The sequence below is a fragment of the Xiphophorus couchianus genome, chromosome 4 (genome assembly GCF_001444195.1).
Source record: "Xiphophorus couchianus chromosome 4, X_couchianus-1.0, whole genome shotgun sequence".
Classification (NCBI taxonomy): Eukaryota; Metazoa; Chordata; class Actinopteri; order Cyprinodontiformes; family Poeciliidae; genus Xiphophorus; species Xiphophorus couchianus.
The window spans coordinates 28,550,434-28,571,276 of NC_040231.1; the positions used below are offsets into that span (position 1 = coordinate 28,550,434).

The following is a 20,843-nucleotide window of genomic DNA, read 5'->3' on the forward strand; positions in this document are numbered from 1 at the left end:
TGCTATAAACAAAGATGAGAATTTGTCCCATTTTTTAAATAGGTAATAGTTTGTGGCCATAGGTCTTCAGAAGATTTGACAATAGTTGCATCTTTTTTAGCAATAGATTTGGTTGTTTTTCTTTCTTTGTAAATCAACTGTCTGTGAAAAAACAATTTTCTGTTACTTTAACAAATGAGGGCAAAACAGATGAGCATCAAACAATAAACATATCACTGGTCTTCAGACGATAATAAACTTTTCTAATTTGTCGTCCTTATAAAACACATGTGCAACCGTGGACTACATATGTCTATACCTCATTCATTTTCAAGTAAAAACATACGTTATAAAAATGTCCTTTTGTCTCTTTCATTTTTCATAGCTCAGAGCTTCAATATATGCACAATGGTTAACAGTCTGGAAAACTGTAGGTTTTACAGTATGTCGATACTGCAGATTCTTTTTCCTTATTGGTGAAAAACAATTTGGAAAAAAATAAGAAGAAATTTAAGCCTTGAGGAATGAAACAAAAAATATAAATTGAAATTAGATTTTAATAGAACCATTTTCAAAAACATTTCCAATAGTGGGTCAAAATCACAAAGAGAAATTTTGAATAGACACAGACGAGTAAGAAAACCCTAAATTATAACCAATACAATTCAAACCAACTCACATAATCGGGCCTATTGTTATACCATTTGCAACAACACATCTGAAGTTATGCAAATTAAATTTGAAACCACAAAAAAATGTCCGAAAAGTAAAACTTTTATTCATTTTTGTTTCTGCATCAGTTGTCTTGTAGGCTGGAGAAGAAAAACCTCAACCTGATTAATAAAATAATGTCCAGTCTGCGCCTGAGCAGAAATGCTCCTGTATATATTTAATGCAAACTGCTTTGTAAGTCCATTGCATAAAAAAGCAAATAACAGGAGATTTGCACAAAAGGAAGAAGGTCATTTAGATATGAATAAACTGTGTCAGTACAGAGACATTTGAAATGCCTTTGTGAAACAGACAAATGTATACTGTTGGATTGCACACAGTTTGCATGATCAAAACACGTGCAACTCTGTACTTAAGGAATCTACTGCTGCAAATGCTAGACTATTAGCATTTGCAATAGTTTCCTTTTTTTTCCTGCAAAAAAAAAGGAAAAAACAAACTCACTTCAGACTTATAAAAGCCCAACGATCACAGCCAATTGTCCAACCAACCGCTCCGAGGCTGCTGGCCACGCCATTTCTTTTTACAGCCTGGTTACTATATTGATGTACACTCGATATCAACAAGACAGTTTCTTGTAAGAGAGCTGCTCTGCGTGGAGAATATTACAGCTGACCCATTATTCTGGCTCTCTGACACAGGCCCCAAGGACATCGCTGTTATGAAAACTGCAGCTAAGCAAGCAAGCAGGAAGAGACAGCAGTCTGCTGAAATTACACAGCAGCTTTTATCCATGGCTTTAATGTTTTTAGTGACTTTGCAGAGAAAAATCCCCCCCACCCTCCGGTCCTTTGCGTTTAAGCAAAGCTAAATAATGGATAAGAGTGAGTAAAGTGAAAACAGGCATGCTATAATTGTTGTAATTTGGACTCTTTTTAGGCCATCCCAAAATACACAGTGGTCATATGAAGACGAAAAAGACATGAAAAAGTTCCTTGTTGTTGCTCTGAACATTGTAAAAAAATGTCACACGATGTTAAACTGATATTAGCAAAGTTAGGGTTAATCTAGTCCGCACCTCTTGACTGCATTCTGTTTCCTTCAACCGGATTTTAGCTAATGAATAATTAACCTTTGTTTTAATTAAGTAATTAAAATTTTAAAGCCCAGCAGTATAATGGGTATATGCGGCGCAGTATTTCATTCGCAGACCTAACTGTATCTCTTCTCTCCATCTGCTTCCACAGTCGAACGTTTACTGGCCGGACATCCATTCCATCAACTTGACGCTGTTCAACATCAGCCGAGACGACAACAATTTCCAGCTGACCTGCATCGCCGAGAACCTGGTGGGGATGACCAACTCATCGATCCAGCTGAATGTCCAGTGTGAGTCGAAGGTTTCCTGTGGCTCATTTTATCAAATATGTCTGGTAAACGTTGCAAAAAAATATATATACTGCTCAAAAAAATAAAGGGAACACTTAAACAACACAATATAACTCCAAGTACATCAAACGTCTGTGAAATCAAACTGTCCACTTAGGAAGCAACACTGACAATCAATGTCACCTGCTGTTGTGCAAATGGAACTTTGTACAGAACAAATTATTCAATGAGAATATTTCTTTCATTCAGATCTAGGATGTGTTATTTGAGTGTTCCCTTTATTTTTTTGACCAGTGTATATATATATACTCAGAGGCTGATATGTTGAGAAATATTTACTCATATTGATTAGTTAGAATAATCTCCTGATTTGCAAAGCTGTTTGTATTCAACATTATCAAGGCTAATGGAGGCACATTAAAATCTCAGATTTGTTTTTAGGGTTAATGCGATAGCTGAGGCCTGTGTTTGCAAATACTCTAGAGAAATATTAGCAGCTGGCAAGATAAAAATTAAGTTAATTTGACAGTAGGAAGAATCACGCTCTAACACCACACGGTTTATTACGACATTTTAACTGTTGGCTTTTGGCAACTATTAGGAAGATGATTATCTCATATAGGGACATCCTGGGGGAGTCGGTGTGATTTGATGGGACAAATTTCACTTCTTAATCTGATTTGGTTCATTTTCACAATAGTGCTGCCCAGTGTCAGGAAAAAAACACTTTAATTTTTTATACTTTTGGTAAAAATAGTACACGCTTTCCCAACAAATTTCTTTCTTTACCTTTACATGATTTTGACGCCTCTCTCTCTGATGAACAGTCCATCTAACTTGCCAGACATGTTATGGATATGCATAATATTAATCCCTGATGTTTGAAATATAATATCCTCAGTATCTTCAGTAATAATTAGATTTAAATAGAGAAGATGGGCACATCGACTACCTGATGCAATAATTCACACTACACGATTTTTTGCTCCTATTTTTCCCCTTACAACAATCTTAAAACGTTGGTCTTTCTAAGATTGTGTGGTGTGTTATGGTAGATCATCGTTGCCGCTCTGATCTAAATCAGGGGTTTTCTCTGACTGGGATCTTAACACAGCCTGTTGAATGTGACAGGCAGCCAATCAGAAAGCGAGGATTCTCCTCTGTGTTTTCTGAGGGGAAATTACGGACGTAACCCAAAGTCCAGCAGACATTGGAGATGATATGTGGAAACAACATTAATGTTTATTCAACATGCAAAGAATATAGAAATGACAAGGGGAGGAGTTGGAGCGAAACCAGTAACTTTTCAGCTGTTCTTCGTTAACGTGACGTAAATAGGTTCTAATGATTTTCATTCAGTCAGGACTTTACGCTGACACTAGCCACATGCATTGCAGGTAGATTGTAGTAAAGCATTGATTAATGCCTGGTTTTAAAATTAGTTCACTGGACTTGTAGCCATTATTTTGTGCCCATTGTTGGACACCACATGGCAGGAACGAACCCGATCGAACCGTTATACCTAGGATTTCTGTCGGCTAATGTGTGGTCTGTCAGGTTTTGAAAATGAGCCGACAATCGGCTGACAGCTCTAAGATCGTGTCGTGTGCGCTGGGCTTTACACTAAGGAAATGAGGAACGGAGGAGTCAAGAGATACAGCCGGCATTAGGAGAGCAAGCTGAGTAGTATAAAAATTGAATGGTGAAAATAGCACAAAGTATGCAGGAGAAGAAGCGAGGCGAAATTTACGGAGCAACCAGGAAAGTGGAACTCAATAGTGTGAATGAATGCCTACAGCATCCACACTAATAAAAATGTGTAGGGGGGTAAAGTGGAGGGACCAATGGTTCCCTGGCCCAACCTGTTCTGGCGAAGCTGCGCAGGTCACTTCCAGTTCAGACTTGTGGGAATAATGTATTTAGTGCCCACAGATAATTTATTTTCATAGCGCATGCTCACTGTGAGCTATTAGTACCCCAGCAACAGTTGCCATGCTGCTGACAATGATGTCATCAGCCTGATTTCAAATGATGTCAGTGCCAGGAGGCCCTTCTAAGGATGCCTCTGTGATGTCATAGTCCATGACATCACCAACTGATCAGTTGAGTCAGTCAACATAAAATTCATTTGGACATTTTAGCTGACGGAATAAAGATGAGCAACGAAAGCGACGTTTATGTGAGACCCAAGGTCTCCTTTTGGAGCAAAGTCAGAAAGACGTGTTCTAACAAAGTTCATCCTGGGCAAACCACCCCAGACTATAGGAAGAAGAAATTTCTTGGAGAACTCCTTTGGAAAATAATAGAGAAAGTGGCAGACGGCCCCACCATGCATCTCGTCAGGGAAATCTTTTTAGAACAGCACAAAAAACTTTTGGCCTTACTGCTAAGGAAAACAGGGGAAATAAACGTGGACGTACTTTCAGATGTAGCAGAGGAACTGAGCGAACGAATTTTTCAAAGTATTGCGAGGGACGCGTTCCACTATGCTTCAGGTCTTAATTTAATTGCCCTTCTTGACTACCCAGAAGGACACGCATTTATCGTGAGAAAATTCAAATGTCACTTGGAGGATCCTGTTCCTAAAAAGAAAATGTTTACAGCTACAAAAATAAAAATCAGAAGGACATTGTTTCCCAATGAAGATTTGTATAGTGATGAAAATTGCCTGAGTGAGTCTTACACTCAGGCAGAAATGGAACCCGAACAGTTTTTAAAGGACGCAAATGAAATGGGATTTAAACGGGGAACTGAAGCTCAAAGAAAAAATATGGTGGAAAGAATATTTTGGAGATTGATTTATATATCAAGTTACAGATCCAGTTATGGCGGTTATAAAATGAAGGACACCGACCCCGTCCACAAGAAGCTTGGTCCAAAACTTTGGGAAGCGGTAAAAGACATAGATTTTATATTTTTTGAGGAGATGGAGACAAAACTCGGCCAGGACATCTTTCAACTTCTGAGCGGAAATGATGATGTAGTACAAGAGTTATTGTTTAAAATGATTAAAAGTGAAAACCCGCTGGTCATTTATAAACTAACCGAATGCTTCCGAAGAACCCTGGCACGTCCAAGAAAAATTCATTTGAAGAAAAGTTATATTAGAAAGGCGTGGAAGTGGATTAAACAGGCAATCTGCTGTGGAGAAGATTTAGAAGAAAGTCAAGATGATTTTAACAATGGACCAAATGTTGAGCGTCGCCCTGCCGCTGACTCGGTACCGGCCTCTGACTCGGGACCGGCCTCTGACTCAGGACCGGCTTCTGCCTCGGGACCGGCCTCTGACTCGGGACCGGCCTCTGAGTCGGGACCGGCCTCTGAGTCGGGGCCAGCCCCTGGCTCGGGACCGGCCTCTGAGTCGGGGCCGGCCTCTGAGTCAGGACCTGCTCCTGGCTCGGGACCTGCCTCTGACTTGGGACCGGCCTCTGAGTCCTTTCCGGCCTCTGAGTCCTTTCCGGCCTCTGAGTCGGGACCGGCTTCTGACTCGGGTTCGGCCCCTGGCTCGGGACCGGCCTCTGACTCTGGACCGGCCTCTGACTCGGGACCGGCCTCTGAGTCGGGACCTGCTCCTGGCTCGGGACCTGCCTCTGACTTGGGCCCGGCCTCTTACTCCGGTCCGGCCTCTGAGTCAGGACCGGCCCCTGGCTCGGGACCGGCTTCTGACTCGGGACCGGCCTCTGACTCGGGACCGGCCTCTGAGTTGGGACTGGCCTCTGAGTCGGCACTGGCCTCTGATTCGGGACTGGCCTCTGAGTCCGGTCCTGCCCCTGGCTCGGGACCGGCCTCTGACTCGGGACCAGCCTCTGACTCGGGACCGGCCTCTGACTCGGGACCTGCCTCTGACTCGGGACCGGCCTCTGAGTCCTGTCCGGCCTCTGAGTCGGGGCCGGCCTCTGACTCAGGACTGGCCTCTGAGTCGGGGCCGGCCTCTGAGTCGGGGCCGGCCTCTGAGTCGGGGCCGGCCTCTGACTCGGGACCGGCTCCTGACTCGGGACCGGCCTCTGACTCAGGACCGGCCTCTGAGTCGGGGCCGGCCTCTGACTCAGGACTGGCCTCTGAGTCGGGGCCGGCCTCTGAGTCGGGGCCGGCCTCTGAGTCGGGGCCGGCCTCTGACTCGGGACCGGCTCCTGACTCGGGACCGGCCTCTGACTCAGGACCGGCCTCTGAGTCGGGGCCGGCCTCTGACTCGGGACCGGCCTCTGACTCGGGACCTGCCTCTGACTCGGGACCGGCCTCTGAGTCCTGTCCGGCCTCTGAGTCGGGGCCGGCCTCTGACTCAGGACTGGCCTCTGAGTCGGGGCCGGCCTCTGAGTCGGGGCCGGCCTCTGAGTCGGGGCCGGCCTCTGACTCGGGACCGGCCTCTGACTCGGGACCGGCCTCTGAGTCGGGGCTGGCCTCTGAGTCGGGACCGGCTCCTGACTCGGGACCGGCCTCTGACTCGGGACCGGCCTCTGACTCAGGACCGGCCTCTGAGTCGGGGCCGGCCTCTGAGTCGGGACCGGCTCCTGGCTTGGGACCTGCCTCTGACTCGGGACCGGCCTCTGAGTTGGGGCCGAGTTGGGACCGGCCTCCGAGTCAGGACTGACCTCTGAGTCGGGCAATAGGGCGAGTCGCCCTTCGGCATTTCAAGTTAGGAAAGCCCAAATAAATAGACATGTCCCCAAAATAAAACCCCCCTCAACAATGCAGACTAAAACACAACTCAAAGAAATAGCTGAAGCATTCGCAGAATACTATAAAAAACTATATGATAATACGGACAAAAACACTCAGGAAGATGTAACATCCTCTTTTTTCAAAAAGATTAATCTCCCAACTTTGTCAGAAGAAGAGTCGCTGGAAATGACCCGACCTATAACTTCACAGGAAATTATGAATGTTATTAAAACCCTCAAAAACAACAAACCTCCGGGGACAGATGGACTGCCAGGGGAATTCTACAAAACATTTAGCCAAGAACTAACGCCAGCAATATGTAAGGTATTCAACTACGCACTAACAGAGGGGGACCCCTAAATCACGGTCTGAAGCCATTATATCGGTAATCTATAAAGAAGGTAAAGACCCAACTATGTGTGAAGGCTACAGACCCGTGAGCTTATTATGCAACGATTTAAAAATACTAACAAGTATAATGGCAAAAAGAATGCAAAAATACATAGCTAAATTGATTAGACCAGACCAAATGCGATTTATTCTGGGGAGGCAGGGAGCAAACAATATTAGAAGAATATTAAATATAATGTCATATACAAAATTTAAATCATTATCCTCCCTTTTAATTAGTTTAGATGCCCAAAAGGCTTTTGACAGGGTAAAATGGAGTTTTCTATACCAGACATGATTGAGATTTGGATTTTCACAGTAATTTGTTGAATGGGTGAAAGTAATCTATAAAAATCCAAAATCCCGAATTCGAATTAATGGGTACTGTTCAGAATTTTTTGATCTCAAGAGAGGAGTTAGACAGGGGGATTGTCTAAGCCCTCTACTATTCGCGGTTAATATTGAATCGATGGCAGAAGCAATAAGACAGAATAAACAAATCCAGGGAATAAGAGACGAGGGAGGGGTGGAACATAAAATATCACTGTTTGCCGACGATCTATTAGTACTCCTAACAGAACCACTCCGGTCAGTACCAGCTCTACTAGAAAGCCTTAAAGAATATGGGAATATCTCTGGGTATGCGAGTAACGAAAGTAAATCAGTAGCAATGATGGTATCAGGGGAATGCTCAACACAGCTAAAAGATAAAGTAAAGTTCAAATGGACCGATAAAGGATTTAGATACTTGGGCATAATTATCAGACCTCGAACTTCACAATTATTCAAAGCAAATTATGAGAAACTGAAGAAGGAAATTATAAAAGACCTAGAAAGATGGGAGATCCTACCACTGACCCTCAGGGGAGGGTAGAAACAGTCAGAATGAATGTATTACCAAGACTACTGTTTGTATTCCAATCACTCCCAGTTTCCATTCCTAACTCCTTTTTTAAAGAGATGGATAAAAGAATATCAAGGTTTGTATGGCAAATAAAAAGGCAAGAATCAAATTTAAAATACTTCAGTCCTCAAAGAGTAATGGAGGGTTAGGTTTACCGGAAGTAGAGAATTATTATTTAGCTGCTCAACTGAGAGCCATAGCTCTATGGTTAGCAAAGGATCAAGAGACAATATGGGTATATATGGAGCAAAGAGCCTGCCCAAATCTGTCCCTAGAGTCACTGCCCTTTACAACAAGGAGGGTTCATAGAAATCTCAAAATTCAAAATTGCTGGATTAAGGAAACGATTAACATTTGGTCAAGAATAAAAAAGAAATTTAATTTCCCTGACTCTATATCAAAAATTGTAAAAATAGCAAAGATTCCAGATTTTACCCCAGCTACTATGGATACAGGGTTTGAGAGATGGACAAAAGGGGGACTGGTATTTATAGCACAGCTTTTTAATGGATCAATAATGAAATCTTTTGAACAAATCCAAAGGGAATTTAATCCACAAAAAACTGATTTTTACAGATACTTGCAACTTAGACATTATCTCCAGAATCATAGTGAATGGCAAAAAATCTCAACAGATATGACCAAGACTGAAGAAATTTTATTATCAGTAGCAAAAGGTGAATCAACAACAGGCATGATCTCAAAACTATACAAAAGCCTGCAATATGAATCCAGTGTTAATAATAAGTAGGCCTGTCACGATAGCAAATTTTGCTGAATGATTAATTGTCTCAAAAATTATTGTGATAAACGATAGTATTGTTTGAAGACCTTTTTACACTGAAAATGATGTAATAACGCCTGCGATTTCCTGCCAAAGTTAGATACACTTTATTTTCAAAAGAACACTAAACACTGGAACTGGTAAACATAATAAAACAACCAAAAACAAAAATAAAATGGATTCTCAGTCTCCATTAACAAAAAATGTACTGGAAAAAAAACTAAACAACATAAAGCCAAAGTGTAAATAAATACTGCATTCAACCAAAAGAGGGCAGATTATGAAGTCTGTATATCATGTTGCCCTTCAGTAATAATTAGAGTTAAATAGAGAAGATGGGCACATCGACTACCTGATGCAATAGTTCACACTACACGATTTTTTGCTCCTATTTTTCCCCTTACAACAATCTTAGATGTTGGTCTTTCTAAGATTGTGTGGTGTGTTATGGTAGATCATCGTTGCCGCTCCGATCTAAATCAGGGATTTTCCCCGACTGGGATCTTAACGCAGCCTGTTGAATGTGACAGGCAGCCAATCAGAAAGCATGGATTCTCCTCCATGTTTTCTGAGGGGAAATTACGGAGGGGAATCTCAAACAGCTGACACGGAGCAACCCGAAGTCCAGCGGACATTGGAGATGATATGAGGAAACAACATTAATGTTTATTCAACATGCAAAGAATATAGAAATGACAAGGGGAGGAGTTGGAGCGAAACCAGTAACTTTTCAGCTGTTCTTCGTTAACGTGACGTAAATAGGTTATAATGATTTTCATTCAGTCAGGACTTTACGCTGACACTAGCCACATGCATTGCAGGTAGATTGTAGTAAAGCATTGATTAATGCCTGGTTTTAAAATTAGTTCACTGGACTTGTAGCCATTATTTTGTGCCCATTGTTGGACACCACATGGCAGGACCGAACCCGATCGAACCGTTATACCTAGGATTTCTGTCGGCTAATGTTTGATCTGTCAGGTTTTGAAAATGGGCCGACAATCGGCCGACAGCTCTAAGATCGTGTCGTGTGCGCTGGGCTTTACACTAAGGAAATGAGGAAGGGAGGAGTCAGTGGAGAGCACCAGAGTTGAGCCTTTTTTCATTCAATGTCATTAACAGAAAGAGGAAAAGGTTGGAAGAGACGATAATGCCGATAATTAAAATGACATCGGTAGTTTTAATTTATCGTACGATTTATTGATTTATCGTTTATCGCGACAGGCCTATGCATGATAGCAAAATATGTCAGAGTTTGCTAGCAAGTGAACTATAACCAGCACTTTCAGGTGGTTCTGAGTTTGTTTGAGTTTGGATGAAATGAAGTAGACAGTCTAAGGTAGCAACCTCTTATGAATCAAACAATGTGGGTGTAAAACTGCACTTGCAGACCATATACTTTGGTGATTCAGTGTTAGTATTGGACTCTATAAGTCACTATGATAAACATTTTTCTAGGAGCAAGTAAGTAGCAGTCAATGTTGGTTACCTGATTAAACCTGCATCAAGCTTTCATATAAACCACATACCTTTCATCAGCTAACACACTGAAGGTACTTGCAAACACCCCACAACCCTCAATCACTGGAAGAAAAAAACCCCTTTGTTTCCAAGCTACTGGAACCAGTAGACCTGCAGAAAGCACAAAGCGTTCCTGAGGCTTGATGAGAGAAAATGAGCCGCTAGCTGAGTTTGGGCGAGACTATTGAGGGCTCCATATGTACAACAATAAATAATTTGTAAGGTCCAATAAATTATAAATATGCTGAATATCATCCCACACCAACTCTAATGTAGGCCCAGCAACAGATGGAACATCTCTCGTAGTCTCTACCTCACAGCACGGGATCCCTTCAGCCTGAGGGTTTGACTGGGCTTGAGGTCAGGCTGCACATGGACGGATGGTTGTTGCATGACGACACGCGCCACTGACTCACTGTGGGTGTCTACCGCATGCCAGCATGTACCCATCCGTTCCCCCTTCTTTTGAGGAGGTATGAGAAGGTTGAGTGTCTTCCTCACTAAGCTATTTATCAAATCATTTGGAGAGCTAAAAGGCACTGCACTAAAGTCATAGTGGATGTGTCAAGTTGTTCTGGATTTACATGAACATGTCTGCTGCTAACCTGCTTTACAGAGGAGCAAAAAGCTAATTGGGAGTCTTGTTTTAGACTGAACTTAGAAGACAAATGTCAAGTTTATTTGTATATCAGATTTCAAGACAGTTTCATCATAAAAATATCATAAAATATGAAACAGTAAATATTACATTTTGTCAAATGCAGTCATTAAAGTCGTCGTGGAAGTGCATATCAAATATGTTGATCAGTGTTTCACTCACTTCTAATCAAAGGCAACGCTAACGAGCCTTGATGTAAAAGTATTCAGTGGTTTTGCTGTTTTCTAGGAGTTTGTTTCAGATTTATTGTTCATAGAAACTGAATGCTGCTCTTCTATGTTTGGTTCTGGTTCTGGATATGCAGAGCAGAACCAGAAGACCCGAGAGGTCTGGAAGGTTGATACAACAGCAGCAGATATTTAATATACTTTGTTGCTAAACCGTTCAGTATTTTTAGTTAAGTGCATGGATGAGTTTCTCTATCTTGCTGAGACATTAGTACTTTAAGTGTGCAAATGTTGTTCAGTTCATTAAAGGCTGACTTTGCAACTGTCTTTACGTGACTCTGAAGGTTCACGTCCGAGTCCATCAATACACCCAGATTCCAGGCCCAATCTCTAGTTTCTAGCTGCAATAACTGTAAAATGTTGACAATTTTGTCTTACCTCCAAGGTTCTTCACATTAATACGAGAAAGGTGAACAGGTTTTGCATATATGTGGATCATTACTTAGTTATTTTAGGAAAAAATAATAATATCCACCTTTAATTTCTGACATGAGGTGTAAAAAAAAAAATACTAGTTAAGTTTTTGTTTTGTAATGTTAGTACCTGAGGAGGTTTGTCTGAAGAAGAAACAAATGTTCAAGTTTTCACAACTTCTCTGTACTTCTACACTCTTTCAAACCAATGTTTTGAAATCGAGTTTTCCATTTATTTAATCACCGTCTGCCTTTGTATCTGAAACTCTTTGAGACGGATGGCTGAGGGGGGTTGTAACATAGAAAACATGTCAGTCACAAGAAAGTCCCACCATGTAGCATGCCCTGCTTTATCAGATGTTTTACTCTAACTGGGAGCCTAATTGACGAAGGGAGTGTCATGCTGTGAGCTCTTGAGGCTAAAAATTAAGACAATATTTACAGAGATTGGAGAGACGAAGGGTTTAGTGTAGAATGCTGGAGAAGCAGATCAGAGAAGTAATCTTCTACGTGCAATTATTAGCAAATGTCTGACTTTACAGGAATTTGCAGTGGCTTCACTTTTCAACCATACAACACCCACTGTTTGTATGAAGAAGTTGGTTATGTTTAAATATAATCATGGTGTTTAAGATGTAGACACTTGGGAAGCATGGATACGTTACGAAAAACGATATTTTAGCAAGGTAGTTCAGTAATTTAAAACAAAATGTGGTCAACAATGCTCATATAAAAGCAACATATCAGCCTTTAACCGACTAACTGTTCTGCAGGCCTTTCATAACATTAGCGACTGCTTCCGTTCAGAAACCATTGCCTCTGAGCCTAACAAGGTGTCTTGTCGTCGTCCTTGTACCTGATGCCTTGTGTTCCTGTTGGGACCAAATGTGCAGCGACATCCTTGGGAAGACATGTAACACGGTGTCCAATGTTAGAGCACCTATTTGCTCATATCTGCTGAAAAGGCTAATCAAATTTAGCAGCACTCATCGTCCAGGGACCATTAAAGTACAAAATGTTACATCCCCTCATCCAAGAGTAATGAGGGTGTCTTGAGCTGGACAGGAGGCCTTGAAACATCCTGCCAGCATGGCTAAAAATGCTAATGTGTCACGTCGTTTGCTCCGGATTAAAAACGAGAAAAACAACTCCGACTAGGCATGCTACTGGGAATAAAGGACAGATAAGCACTCGACGTGACGTCGGTACTGTTGTCTCTCAGTAGTTGTGTTTTGGTTATTAAATCGTATTTGCTCACCTGTCATCGATGTGCTGAATAAGGCTCGAGCGTTTTAAATGTGAAATCACATTTCTCTGTTGCTGAAGGCGCTAATCAGCGAAGCCTGCTGGTGCAGTGATTACTTGGAATGGAAATCTAGTTACCTACCACTGAGAATAGGCTTATCCACATGCGAAGACATCAGTTCAGCTGGATCTGCCATGGTTTGCTAAAAGTTAAGCATCCAGTATTCCGAAGGATTCCATAATTACAGCATTCACTTGCAAAATTGGGGTTATTTATGTAGCTGACAGCCCCATGTTGCGGATTTGTTAAATCTGTAACATTTTGGGGAGGATTAAGAGTTACTGCCACTGTTAAACTGTGGGCTTTTCCTAAACTGTTCATGCTTTTTGTTTTAGTTTTCACATTTCATTGCATTGTGAAATTTGGATTTTATGTAATAGAGCAACACATAGTGGTTTATTGTGAAGTGGGAAAGGAAGCCATGTTGGGAGAAGCATGGTGGGCATTTATGTTCAGACAACTTGGATCTACACAGTTTGAAGAGTCGCTTTTTGCTCCAAATTCAAACAGCCATTTGTGCCTTTTATTATGCTTAGTGAAATAAGCCAGCGTTGCTCGGACTGGATAAAGTGTGGTTGTGAAATTTAAATTCAAATCTAAACTGGACTTTGCCTGGACCATTTCAACAAATGGATATGTTTTATTCTAAACTAAGTTTTTGTCGTATTACAGAGGAAAACGTGATCGTCTGGGCGACTGTTGTGGTGATACGCATTTCAATAATAAGCAAATGGTTATCATAGCTACACAGTGCAAGTCTTTCTGTTTTGGATTCAAAACAGAATCCAAAACTGTTTTTGGATCTAGATCTACTGTATCTAGACACTATCAAGTCTAGATCACTGATAAATGGCTTATTTGGAAAAGCAGGAAATTCAACATTTCCTTCTCAACACTGCGGTGTTATTGAAATGGCTTCATTTTGGGTGTGTCTGCAACAAGTATGCTCTACTTAACATCGGTCTGTTGCATAAATCAAAACACAATACAACAAACATTGTGTTTGCAATGTGGCCAAATATGAAATATGGGTACCTACGCCTTTGCAAGGCTCTGCAAATTCAAGATTCCACCAAGCAAACATCTGAAAGCAAATAAATGCTTTGCGAAGGTGGTATTTCATATCTTGCATGTACCTTATGAACGCCGCAGGTCAAGACGGCTCAGTGAATGACTTGCATAAAATGTCTTTCATGGCAACTTTGATGGGGCTTGTGTCAGAGATGCAATTTTATCACATATTAATAACAGAGACAGTCTGAGAGAATAATTTAGAGCTGGAGGTGGGAGGGGTGAAAATCTCCTTTATCAAACTGAGGAGCCAAATTATGCAGGTACATTTAGAATGCAATGAGGTGTTGCACAGTTACAAACCAAGTGAAATTGATGTAGCCAATTAGCAAGACTGTACCCTCTAGCTCACATGAAAGCTCAACCTTGATCTCAGTGGAAAGAGAGAAGGAGAGAAAAAAACCCATCTCTGAGCAGTGATAAAGCAATGATGATTTGGTACCCATCAGAATGTCTGTCTAACATTGAGACTATGAATTATACTATATACTTCACCTCTTACATACGTCTATCCAGAAGATTGGCCTTGGGCATGTTTGGGACAGACTGTATTTAAAGCCAATATTTATCAAAGGTGCCTGACATTTTTCTCTTTGCAGCAGAGCTTCCTCTTGTAGAGCACAATCTATTGTGTCTGTTTGTAATGCATCACGCTACAGGACAAGGGAGATTTGTCAACAATTCAAGCGCTCCCTGCTGGAGCCGGGCTGCTGAGACCCATGCGAGAGTGACAGATTGACTTTGCGGCATCACGTCTGCAGGGCTTCCTTTACACGGAGGCTCGGTGGATGTACGTCTTCAGGCCCCCGTTTTTTTTATTTTTTTTTTTTATTCCTGTTGACACTCTGCTGGTGCTGCAAATTAACTTATTAATTTTTCACCACATGCTCGGATGGTAATTACATTTCCTCCCCTGTGCAGCCTATTGTCTCTGGAAATGTCATAAAATAGCTTAAACTGCGGCTCTGATTAGGGAGTAATCTGATTGACAGCGAAATTACCAGCCGTCAAGCGACATTCTCTGCATTCAAAGATGAGCTCGCTATTTGAGCGAAAGTGTAATTAGCCACAATGCAAGTTCAGCAGGCACATTGTTGTGGTGCTGTCAGGAACAATAGCAGCCTCTGCAGCAGTGTGGACTTGCAAAGCTTACCTTGTTTTCTTTTTTAGCTCTTTATTTGATTTGGCACAGCATTCTATTATTGGTTATTATGGTCACCAGATTCATTGGTTCTACTCCAGAATGATGTCTAAGGCATTATCTTTAAGAACTGCTTCATATTAATGGACAACGCTGACCTTTCTATTGTGATTCTCACTGCTATACATCTTAATCTCGGTCTAATTCAGCCGCTTTATATATTTGAAGTACTGCAGCATGAAAAATAAGTATTTAGTTTTTCCAGTAAATATATTTCAAATGGGCCTATTTTAGATGATGTTCTCAATAGAAGTTGGTAACAATCCAAGCTGTCCCCAAATGCTGGCATATAAACCAGCAGGTTCTGTTAATCAGTTAAAAAGACGTTCACGAAAATGTTTTATTCTCTGAAGATTTCCCAGGTTTAATGAAAGTTCATTTAGAAATGAACTGTGGTGGAGGGATAACTCATTGTCCCAATATGTACATACTACATTGGTTTTGAACAAACTTCCTCATCTCTACACTCCCGTTTGCGGTTCTGCAAGGCCGTGTAATATGGTCGACACACAGGAGGCGACGTCGCTCCATCGCTGTTCGTTTCTTTGTGCGATGGGGGTGACAATTGCTTGCCCTCCTCCAGCCGAGCCGACCTGCAAAATTTGTTTGTGAAATTTCAAGCTTGGAAATGCAGACGAGCAACACAAAGTTGGAAAAAATTTCAACTTTTGTTGCTGTTTCGCTTCCTGAGTATTGGGTTCAGCCCAAGTGGCGGAGAACTGACGCCTTTTATCGTCTCCCCACGTGTCAAGCCTGCTGTGAACTGGGTAATCCTCTGTGGAAGAGAGGGCTTAGGTCAAAATATGTCCTTTAATTAATCTGCATTATGCAATATTAACCCATTAAACGTTTGAGATTAATTGCACACTCCATCATTCGCAACCTAATAATATAAACACAAATGAATCAAAGAATTGAATGGCATAAGAATAAGTACGGTACTCAACACCATCAATCCATTCATTGTCTTTTGCGTCTTTGAGACGAGGTCACAGAGGTAACATATTCCAGCTCTCTGGAAACAAAAATTGATCTAGCAAGCAATGCTCTCTAGTCTTGGGGATCCAGAAGTATGTCATTAGTCCCCCTAACGAGTTCTGGGTCTGCTACTGAGTCACCTTCCAGTGGGATGTTCCTGAAAGCCCTTCAAAGGGAATTGCATCTCGATCACAATACCTGAACCACCTTCATTGGCTCTTTTTGAAGCGGTGGAGCAGCAGCTCTGCTCTAAGTAACTTGCCAATGATGGAGCTCCATGCCGGTCTCCCTGTGAAGGAAGCTCATTTCAGTTCCTTGCATCAGGAATCTCATCAGGAAGCTTTCTACCCTGATCCAATATCTAAGATTGTAATTCGAGATTTTACTTTTTGTCTCCAATATGTCTGAACAAGACATATCAGAGCAGTGCCCATATTAGAACAGACGAGGCCCCAATCTGGCCGTCTATCTCCCGTTTCATCCTACAATCACTCGTGAACGGAAAGACTCAAGCAGATCCATCTGCTTGAGTCAGAGAATGGGGAACATTTTTTTTTTACTAAGCCATCCATTGGGGCTAAAGCAGCCCTTAATATTTGGCACTATTGCAATATTAGCATTTGCAAATACTGCTGGAATGCTTTGTTTTGGTTGGGTGGTTTGGTGGGGGGGTTGGCTTTTTCCTTCATAGGTTTAATTTTTTCTTGAACTGAGATGAGATGATCCTTTATGCATACAGTAACTCAATTTAAAAGCAATTTGTGTTGATTTCTTTGTTTGCTTGTACAACTGCATGTCCTACTAGGGTTTTTGTACCAACATATAATGTGAATCCATCTCAAAAGGCCTGTTAGAAACATTTCTGATAAGAAAAACATTGAAGTATTCAATACTTATTTTGAATGTTGTCAGTTCTCTATTGCTACCACCACTGTCTCTACCAGCCACAGACTGCATTTTTCAACCAGGCATGAAAACGGCATTTAAAATAAACCAGAGTTTAAATACAGAGACATGACTGGCTTTGTCTTCAGCTCTCCCTGATCAGGGACATGTAGTTTTCAAAGCTTGTCATTCATGTGATCAGTATGGGGACGCCACGCTCACACAGTGGCCACATGGACAATCATGCCGTTTAATGATGACTTGCATTATATTGACTAAGACCGACCTGACATCCCCGCTGAGGGGGAAATGGTTCGTTCCCTAACTGTGTCTATCAAGACAGTTAGAGAATAAAAATCCCCGCCCCCCCGCTTTCTCCTCGTCTTTGCTCTGTTCAACTCAACATACAACATGTCTTCACTCCTTGTTCCCTGTTTTTTCCCAATATTTCTTTTCTTCCCTCACAGCGCTGCACAGCGCCCACACCAGCCCACTCACACACTTCCAAGCCTTTGCGTTGAGATTAGTTGAATGACTTCATTGTGATTTTGTCTGTCACCAGATAAATTTATGAAATGACAGCTTCCACTCCAGTCCCCAAAACAGAGTTTTTCCTTGTATTCATTTGATGAATATTTAGTCTAAGAAGTTGAAGATGTATATATTTTCTGGCAATAAGTTTTTATAGAGTAACACCAGAAATAACCGGGTTAGTCAGGTTAAATGCTCAAGTAGCCATCTGCCTACTCTCAGCGTGCCCAACAGCGTCGTCCTTATGAAAAGTATTTAGCAACAAGAAATATTTAGGAAAAATCACAATTGTCCTAACAGAAGGAAATGTGTAAGAACCTTATGTGGACATTCAGCAGCAAGTGTGGTAGGGGCAACACTATGTTAATCTATGCTTTAAACTCTAGTGGGTTTGACACGTTCTCTGATCTATTAAGTGAACTGAGATAAGATGAGATAATCCTTTATTAGTTCCACAAGTGGAAAATTTTAAGCTGTCATGGCAGAATGTAGACACAACATAAGAGTAATTACTTTAGTTATTTAGTAGGTGCGTTAAGGTATTGGTGTACTGGCAGACTGTTAGTTTTAAATGTTTGATACACTTTGATGCCAGTATCTGCCTCAAGCCCAGTCTAATTTTCTGCATATCCTTATTGGTCCCAAGGTTGCTGATTTGGGCTTGTCACAGAGTTAAATTTATGTCAAAATTTGAAGTAGCCACTCTCTGGTTTAATGTTTCAGGATTGGAAATCTGCGTTAATGTACATCACTGTGCTATGCAGCTGCTTTGCAAGGTGTTTTCTGAGCAACCAATGGGGAAGGGGTTCTTAACACGACGCAGGCGATGAGCTGTGCTAAATGTTAGAGATTGACAAGATGTGGAACGCATGTTGCGGATGATCTGATACTGAATTTGACTCCTGGGAGTCAAACTTCTCTATGAAGGGTAGAGTTCAACCTTAATAAAGATATGAGAATCTCAGACATTGTAGTAGAACAGGTCGTTTGTATTGAAGGCTAATTTTGCAGTAGAAGATGCTCAGGTGGTTCATTGTGTCTTTATGTATCCTGGATTTGCTTAATTGGAGATGTCTTATGGTTTTCCAACCAGAAGCAGATGTTGTTAGTCCCGTGGAGCAGTGTGATGTTTGTCCCATTTATCTTGCACAGAAATACAAGAAATCCGAAAGAAAAGAGTCTATATTTAGCCCCTTTTACGAAGACCTCAAGCCGAGACTTTGTGTAATCTCCAGAAAAACAGTAGTGCGATAGGATTCAAAATGAAATAGCTACAGCGTTGCTGCTCAGATCCGCCGACGGAGATAGTGACAGTGCCACGAATGTCATCTTATGAAAGGGTCAGCACTATTTATGGCTCACAGGTGTACTGTTCTATAAGGTTACTCTGGCCAACCCGTCAGCCGTGGGTTTTAAACTGAAAGCACACGCCTCCATGCTGCGATGTGTCACTTAACATGTGACAACTCTCGGCAATAACAAGCACCGGAAAAGTCTTGCTTCAGACCAGGGGTCTGCTACTCCAGTCCTCTAGTCTCACCGTCCTGCAATGTTTGGATGCATCCCTGTCCACCACACCTGATTTAAATGAAGGGTTAATGACCAGGATTTGAAAACTTCCTGACATGCCAAGAAGGCAATTAAGCCTTTGGATGCAGGTGTGTTGGCGCAGGGACGGTGACACTTCACTGAAATTTGCTGACCACTGCTCTGTATCTGTGTTTTCAGTTGAACAACGTTGCTTAGCATGTTGGCCCAAACTGAAACCGCTCTGATCTGCTAACTGAAACATCAACACGCTGTTTTTTTTCCTGAAAATATGGCTCTTTGGAGGATAAGTCCTACCAGTTTTTTAATTAGTGTTTTAAATTTGTGGAGGGCTTTTAAGATGGCTAAACAGATGATTATAAAATTAGCCATCCTTCAACTTTTTCTGTTGCATCGTTTTGTTTTTTTTGCGGATAAATTTCCAACTGGAACGACCATACTATAAAAACGCTTTGATGCAGTATCAGGGGGTTGCGTGGGTTCTGCCAGCCGCACAGCAGCACTTTTATTTTTATTTATTTTTTTTGGGCAGCATATTCCTCACACAAGGCAACAGCAAGACTCAGCTAGAGTCTGCTAAAATCGGTGCTGTATTATGAGTGGATAGACGTGATGGAAGGGGGTAGAATAAAGGACAAAAATGGAGAGACAAGCCAGGTAATATCAACTGCCAAATATTTCCTTTTGATAATGAAACGGCAAGAGTGACTCACTGCAAAGACAAATCAACGGATGAATTGTTCACCAAGAGTAGCTGATGGTATTAAAGAGATAAATTGCCTCTCAGCTTGGTGGTGGTGTGGATTCAAAGATGTGCGGCTGCATATCAGAAAACAGAAACAGAGATTTTAGGACAGGGTTTTTTTTACTCCCCAGTCCAAGGGTTGTTGAACATTCTTGACCAATACAGGTTTCTATGTGTTCAAACTTATATTTATAACATGATCATGCATTTTCCTGAACTGTCTAGAGATCCAGCATTGGCCATTCTCATGCGTTTCCAACCTCTTCCTTCCTTTTCTGCAGTTCCACCAGTGATCATGAGGCTGGCTGAGCCGGAGAAACGCCATGACACCTGCATCGAATTCACAGTTCGCGGTTACCCGTACCCCAAATTGCGCTGGTTCCACAAGCAGACGGAGATCAAGGAGAATGACTTTATCTGGACCGACAAGGATACCTACCAGGACTACTTGGAGGGTTGTCTGTTGTTTAAAAACCCGACCCACCTCAATAACGGCAACTACACTTTGGAGGCCAGCAATCATTTGGGAACAGTCACGAAGACGGTATATGGTCACTTCCTCAAAGACGAGATAGACATTGGTGAGTGGACGACTTTTTTTCCTTCTCTCAAAATGCGGTTTAAAAAAGCTTCAATCCCCCAGGTTTGATAAAAAGTGGACCCAAGGTGGAGTTACCATCCAAAAAACGACATTCTTTGATTCCACCTTAAGCGATCATGTTCAACTTCTGACTTTTCAACTTGGCTTTTCGTGAACTTTCCAATTTGGACGTTTCCAGGTTTTATAATGACTCCAGAACATATTGGAGGATTTGGTTTTATAGTAAAACGTTCCAACAGAGCATGCAAGCTGTGTAGCTAATCCCTACTGCACTGGTTCATTCAGGTTCTGTCAGGTAGGTTGTTCACTTGCAGTTCACACTGAGTTCACAGACCGGGAGGAAAGAAAACCCACAAAGTCTGGCAAATGTCTCCCCATGGT

General features: G+C 41.7%; 1 protein-coding gene across 2 annotated transcripts in view; it reads left to right on the plus strand.

Annotated features, from left to right (window-relative positions):
- ntrk3b (neurotrophic tyrosine kinase, receptor, type 3b) overlaps positions 1-20,843 on the plus strand; it is a 302,940-nt gene that overhangs the window by 146,105 nt on the left and 135,992 nt on the right. For both annotated transcript variants that reach the window (XM_028014975.1, XM_028014976.1), the window contains exons 7-8: positions 1,899-2,040; positions 20,143-20,442. In XM_028014975.1, the coding sequence (XP_027870776.1) occupies positions 1,899-2,040; positions 20,143-20,442 (442 nt within the window). The remainder of the gene's footprint in view (positions 1-1,898; positions 2,041-20,142; positions 20,443-20,843) is intronic.